This window comes from Borostomias antarcticus, assembly GCF_949987555.1.
Source record: "Borostomias antarcticus genome assembly, chromosome: 2".
Taxonomy (NCBI): Eukaryota; Metazoa; Chordata; class Actinopteri; order Stomiiformes; family Stomiidae; genus Borostomias; species Borostomias antarcticus.
This window is the reverse complement of record NC_140235.1, coordinates 4,205,207-4,212,690: the sequence shown is the minus strand read 5'-3', so window position 1 is coordinate 4,212,690 and position 7,484 is coordinate 4,205,207. Positions and strand designations below refer to the sequence as shown.

Sequence of the window (7,484 nt, the reverse complement as noted above, 5' to 3'; positions counted from 1 at the left end):
AAACAGCTGACGGTATGGCCGACAGATACAGTCAGTCACGCCACTGTCATTCACAGTATGTGTTGGGTTCTGAGAACAGGCATGATGGGGGCAAAACCATGATCTGAACTGAAATAGATCTGATGATGATGATGATGATGGTGATGATGAGGGAGGTAGGAGGAGGCCCTGAAGAGCTTCTCAGAAAGTTTCTGTTTCTGATCACCTCAAGTTCATAAACAAAGATGGAGGGTGGCAGAACAGGATGTTGCTAGCGGAAATGGTAGAGAGAGAGAGAGAGAGAGAGAGAGGGGGGGGGAGAGAGAGAGAGAGAGGGTGAGAGAGAGAGAGAAAGATGGCTGACTGAGGCACACAACCGTTCAGAATACACAGTCAACACGTGGCACTATGAGCTGACTTATTCTGGAACTGAAAGGCCTACGTACCTACCATGATACTATGATCTTAAAAACAGTGGAAGGGGCCTTGAACACCTCTGACATCTCCACCGTTTCATGTCCGACATGAACTCAACAGCAACCGTGTCAGCGGCGGAGAGGTGCCGAATTCCCCTACACCAACCCCCCAGCAGGGGTGTAAGCGTTGTACCCCAACGCCCCCGACGCTTCACTAAAAACCTCCACACTGGAGTTTTATTACTGGGTTTTATTTTTAAACGGTGACTCACGCGGACGGGGTGACATCATCGGAACCGAGTGGAGATCGAGAACGCCGCGGCTGAAGAGTCCTGCAGCAAGAAGCTGACGTGAGAAGATCTTAGTACACACACACACACACACACACACACACACGCGCACCGAAATAACAAACCCTGTTACTGTTCCCATCCCTCCACACTCTGCAGATGTTTTCCTCATTGTCTCAGCGAGTGCCAGGAGCCGGAGAACAACGCTGGAGGAAAAAGGGTGAGGTTTCCTAAGTCGCTGGGGAGGGCTGCTTTGCTTTTACCAGGGCGCTCATGGGAGGGAGGGGGCAGGGTAGAGGGGGGTTTCAAAGTGTTTTATGGTCCCCTGTGCCAGTTTTGACATTTAAATTCACTGTCAGCAAGAAGACTTGAAAAGACAGCAGGACCAAGGAGCATTGTAACTGTACTTTGACAGGGTGTGTGTCTATCTGTACCTGTCTGTCTGTCTACCTGTACCTGTCTGTCTGCCTGTCTATCTGTCTTGTTTGTGTGTCTATCTGTACCTCTCTGTCTGTCTGTGATGGATGAGGGTTTTGTTTGGTTAGTTTCATAACCACCTGACTGAGATCCCGAGATGACAAAGTCAAACCCAGGCCTACCAACCTGTCGCATCCCATCTCCACCTCTGTGTGCTGCTTTACTAACAGACAGCCGGGCTTACAACCTGTCACAGTTCAACGCTAAGCCATTACACCTACAGTATGGGCTTCCAGGGTTGATTGAGGGTTGATTGAATTTCTCAGATTGGTTGATTGACAGTGACGATTCAAATTGCAGTTATGATTCTAAGTAACCAAGATGTAAAAAGCTGTACGGTCACATCTACAAGCCTCTTTTTGAGACTTTAGAATTAAAGCAAAGGTATAAAGGGCCAGTGGAAATTAGTAGGCCAGGCCTACCGCTCATCTCCCACTGACACGTCAATCTTATGCTGAACTGATCAACAGCCTATGCGCTGTTACGATAATGTAACGTAAACAGCACTATAGGCTAGTGGGATATAGGCTACTAGCTATAGCCTACATCGCAAGACTGCAACTTTTTAACTGTTTTACTTGATATAAATGTAGAGTCGTTATGGCATAGGATAGTAGGCTACACGTCTATCCATCTGGTTAACGTTGAAGATGCATAGCGGAAACTGACAATGACAATGAAAGCATTATATAGGCTACGAGCAAAGTTGACTATCCTCAAAGGCAGAACTTGTAAATTCGTGGTTGACATTAAAGTGACTCATGATGGGTGCGTACAGTTCGGAAAGGGATAGCTCAGATAAGTCGAATTAAATGACAGTTAGCTTATCGACTTCCTGAAAAAGAAGATAGCGGAGCAGAGAGACGAATGAGCGCCACTCACCGCCCGCATTGTGAGACAAGGTGGACACAGCCGTCTGTCCCATTGTCCCCAAGGTCCCCGCGGTCCAGCCGATAATCACACCTTCCCCGACCAACTTTCTCCGCTAAATCCTCGCGTTTTGCTTCTTAACACGTTCATTTCACCCCCAATACTTCGGGCCAGTTAGTGAGACAGTTGTTCGCTGGGTCTCTGAGGCTGAACCACTTTGTAACCTCCCCTTCAACGCAAGAATGTTTGTCATTCCTTTATTCAGATCAGACTACTACGCTACGACCCGTCACGGGGTGAGCTGCCTCCCCTGTTACACAACTGATGTCAGGGATTTTGAATAATGCCCTTCACATCCCACATATACAATGCAGTTAATAGGAGCTTACTTCTTAGAAATATGGTGACATGCTTACTGTGAACTCACCGTAAAATTGTTCAAAATCACAGCCACAATCATGAAAGAAATCTATGTAAAAGTAAGTAAACTAGGGGGAACAAGAGCTAGTCATTGCTGACTGTAGCCTATAGTGTGAAACCATTCTGAGTGACCCTCTCCTGGCCTCCGTCCCGAGAGTGGTCATAGCAGGCAGTGGCTGTTCCCCAAAAGCTGGCTGGTAGGAAGGCTAGAGAGGGTGGGGTCCAGTCAGAAAGACCTCACCCTTCTTGGCCTGAATGGAAACTCGGCTTGGCTCCTAGGCAGATGTTGACTGTATAATTTTCAACATGGTCATGGCCACACAGCCTCCTCATTCTCCCTTCGGAGCTGATGAAAACGATAGGGTTTTCATTGATAAGTATCCCATATGTTTCAGCATGCTCAGGGTGGGATTCGAACCCATGTCTCCCGCTGGACAGAAACCGTTTTGACCGGTGTGGGTGGACAGTATTTAAATGGTAAATGGACTGCACTTATATAGTGTTTTAATCCAAAGCGCTTTACAATGGCCTCTCATTCACCCATTCACACACACCAATGGCGGCAGCTGCCATACAAGGTGCAATTTGGGGTTTAGTGTCTTGCCCAAGGATACTTCGACATGTGGAGGCGGGATTCGAACCGCCGACTCTACGATCATTGGACGACCGGCTCTACCACTGAGCCCCTATTTATACTGAGGGATTGAGTTCAACTAAACTCGCTACCTACTCGGGACTCACAAGGACTCCATTGCATTCGGTTACACTCACCCCTTAAACTCACTCCGCATCCACAGGACATCCGGATCACGGCAACAGTGTAACCCATACTTTCCAGCATGCCCAGGGCGGGATTTGAATCCGAGTCTCCCGTAGGACAGAGCGTTTTAGAGTGTGCACAACTCTTAGTCACGGGTCACGGGTGTCCGATAGGGTGATGCAGTAGATAAAGAAAAGAACCTCCACTCATGAAATAGACAGTATATCTTCAGAGTAGGCCAACTGACACGTTTCGGCCTAAAACCATCATCAACAGTGGCGGTTCTTTTTTTTTCTTTTTTCTTTTTTTAAATCTACAGATGCCGTTTTAACCAGCTACACCGATGAAAAGCTAGCTCTTCGTTACATACTCGGGACTCACAAGGACTTTTATTCCATTTTATTCAAATATACTGGGGTATGATTTTTCTTTAAAATTAGGCCTAGGCCCTATATACAAACGGGTTTCCAAAAGTGTCTCTCACACGTCTCTTCCTCCTCTCATCTCTCCCCACTCCCACAATTCCTCTCTGTCATTAAAGCGTCATGGGGTGACATGGCGAAGGCGGCTGTGGGAAATTAGCACACGCTGTTTCTGTGGCCTAAGTGCTAATACTAGACTATGAGATCAGCCTGGAGCTCCCTCCACTTAGAGACGTCAAAGATGGCCGCCTGAGGAAGGGACTCAGCACCAGCACTAGGGCATATCTGTCCATGGCGCTGTGGGTTGACAGGGTGATTGTGTGTGTGTGTGTGTGTGTGTGTGTGTGTGTGTGTGTGTGTGTGTGTGTGTGTGTGTGTGTGTGTGTGTGTGAAGGCTCTGCAGGGGCTCAGATCACACCCTGACAGTGTGCTTAGCAGGAGATAAAATACTAATTCCACATACCAAATGGATACAATTAAACACTGACTCACTCCAGCACACACACACACGCGCACGCACACACACACACACACACACACACACACACACACACACACACACACACACACACTTCAGTAAAAGCACTGACACTGCACTTCACAAAGTTCAATACACTCACTAGCTTATGAATACACAGTATAACTGGTCGATACGATACAGTACTTACAGTAAAACTGATTAGACAAAGTAATGTGAAGTTAAACCATCTCCAAACTTCAGGCAGGTTCTGTCCAGCTGGGATTGGTCCCAAACAGAAGAGATGAAAGACTACAAAATCAATATCGGCTACATCTGCTCTACTGTGTATCTGATACTTAATTAAAGTGACTCCTAAAACGACCAGACTGGAATCTGTTGAATAAGTGATGAGAATGATCCTGGAAGTTAGATTTCTAAAAGCATTCTCTCATCCATCTCATCCAGTCAGCTCCAGGATGAGTTGCCGTGTAGAGAAGGGAGGGGTAGAGGCAGGCCTATCCTCATCCTTTTCGAGAACTTGGGGAGGTTTAGACTCAGACTGCCATCTACTGGTTAATAAACTGTGTGTGGGCCGAGAAACACAACCAGTTACTGCACCAGCAGATCAAAGAAATAAAAGCCTTCCCATCTAACAGACTGCAATGTATATGTATCTTGTGTTTGTAGCATCTTTACAACCTGGCTGATTTAACTATGTTGCATCTCTTAATAAACACAGTCACCTTGGTTCACGTGTGCGTACATGAGCGCGCATGATCATAGGACATAGAGGTGTATTAGAGATGGATATAAAATGCTTCTGGAAAGATAACATTAAAGGGGTAGTGTGCTATTTTGTACATTAAGCCCTATTTGTGGTCTGTCTACCATGAACCTGAAACAGAGACCATCATTTCACTGATCGTTCCAGTATTGAGCTATCTGCAGTTTTTCTGCAGGCTCTCACTGGGCTACAATGGAAGTCAATGGGGCGTATGTAAATGTGTTGGATTGCGTTGGGTATGATAAAGTGGTTTTCTGAGACGGGAAGCACAGTGTGTAATGTTACAAGTCTCAGTATGCTCTCCTGTGAAATGTATCGCAATCAGAATGTTTTTACATGTTTGGCATGGCTTGGCCATAAGCATTCCCCTGGCGCTTGTTTTCACTGCTCCCACAGAGGATGATGTGTCATGCCAAACACCTAAAAATATTTGGATTGCGATTTCACAGGAGAGCATACTGAGACTGGTAAGATTACACCCGGTGCTTCCCGTCTCAGAAAAGCACATTCATCATAGTTTTTCAACGCATTTACAGGTGCCCCATTGATTTCCATTGTAGCCCAGTGAGAGCCTGCATGAAAACTGAAGCTAGCTCAATACTGGAACGCTCAGTGAAATGATGGTCTCTATGTTTCAGGATCATGGTGGACAGAATACAAATAGGGCTAAATGTCCAAAATAGCGCACTACCCCTTTAATCAATACTGTTTTTGTCCTTTGTCGACAGCATGAGAGAGGGTCTGACTGAGGGGGGTGAGTGTGTGCGTGTGTGTGTGTGTGTGTGCGTGTGTGTGTGTGTGAGAGAGAGAGAGAGAGAGAGATTAGTGAAGGCCAGAGAGTAGAAGGCTCATTAACTATCCAAGGAGAAGACCACAGGAAGAAGGCGAGTCATAAATGATTAAAAAGCCATCTCAGCATAAAGACCAAGTTATTGTTTAAGTTCCATTTTCCTCCATTAGATTATTTATTTACTAACTTTAAATACCAGGTTCCAATGTGTGGGTAAAGATACAGTTGTTGTTGCTTTTTTATATCACACAACGCAGAAACACAGTTACTAAAGTGCCTCCCACATCCGATCACTGGAGTGATAACTTACAAACTGTATGAACTTACAAATCATCTAGTATACTCTTGACAGCTGCATAGTTATTGTTTGTTTTGTTTTTTAAATCTGGCTACTGTACTCATTACACTGCATAGAAATGTTATAACCCATTCACGACTGTGGTACTGTAACTGTGAAAGCGCTCTGCCTCATTCAGGAAGAAAATGACAGGTGCTGGTCTGAATTTAGACCGTGTGACAGAGACAGGACCACCTCTCTCTAGGCAGGTAGAGAGCTGTTAGCTGTGAAGACCCCGACCCCATAGCCGTCCACCGACCAGGCACCTCAACCCTGGGGCTGCCGTGTGACTGCGTCGGGGACTGCCGTGTGACTGCGTCTGGGCCTGCCAGGCTTGCTGTTACTGCACCAACACACAGGCAGTCCGAATACTGCCGTTAAGATCACCTGATAACCTAACACACACTACTTTAGAATAGAACTGGTTCTGTCTGAACCGAGGTCTTGCTGAGACCAGGGATGGACCAAGATTATAAATAATATGAGGCTTTAAAGACATTGATTGAGTTAGATAGGAACATATCATTTCTGGAGAAAACCAACAGTATAATATAATCTATCAATCAACCAATCAACCAATCAATCAATAGATAATATAGGAGAGGTAGGCGATAGCACACATTGTTTCCCCGATGCTAAGAGCTGAAATGGTTACTAATTAAAGTAATAATACAAGTAAGTATATCAAGTAGTACAATTTGTACAGTTTTGCCCTGAGGGTAGGGTAATATATTATACATACAATCAGTGGGCCCAATATGAAAGCAGGCCTCCCCCAGCAAAGTCAGGTGAAACCTGATAGCATGTTTGTTTTGTTTGTATCTTATGGCCATTATAGAGTAGCAGCATCCTTCCTGCGCTCCACTAAAGTGTTGTGTAGGTAGTGAAATCAATATGTGACATCCTATCAGTCTGAGTCTGCAGGGGCAGGGCGCTCTCAGTAATGTAGGACGGTTAATTATAGCCGCATGCTGAAGCAGGGAGAAGAACAGAGCATTATGTTTCACACAACACTTTGATGCAAGCTAATGGCCACAGAGATGCTCATCACTGCGCAGGAGAGACTAGCTAGAGGAGAGCACAGAGAGACTGGCTGAGGGAGAGACCACTGTAGCTTAGGGTGGAACTAGCAGAAGAAGGGACAACAGGAGAGACGAGAAGGCAAACGAGCGAGAGAGAGAGAGAGAGAGAGAGAGAGAGAGAGAGAGAGAAACTGGGGAGACTAGCTAGAGCGAGACAGCCTAGCCTAGCAGTACAGTAGGACAGATGTCTGCCACTCTGCATGAGAACGTATTCGTTTGTCAGCCACACGAACACGCTGGGAAGCCAGATTGTTTCCTTATTGGAAAATCACTTCCTCTCACTGTAAGCCGACACCCTGATCTTCCTCAATTGACATCCAATGAGTGTGTTCAGATGTGCCAAGCGGCCAGGTTTAGTGGGTGACCTGGAGGTTACAGATGAGCCTCTGGTTTGTAT

The 7,484-nt window shown here is 46.0% G+C and overlaps 1 protein-coding gene across 1 annotated transcript in view; it reads right to left on the bottom strand.

Moving 5' to 3' along the window:
* phactr2 (phosphatase and actin regulator 2) overlaps nt 1–2,119 on the bottom strand; it is a 16,848-nt gene extending 14,729 nt beyond the window's left edge. The window contains exon 1 of the mRNA XM_084461389.1: nt 2,045–2,119. Coding sequence (XP_084317515.1) covers nt 2,045–2,087 — 43 coding nt within the window. The 5' untranslated portion in view covers nt 2,088–2,119. The remainder of the gene's footprint in view (nt 1–2,044) is intronic.
* Between the last annotated feature and the right edge of the window lie 5,365 nt (nt 2,120–7,484).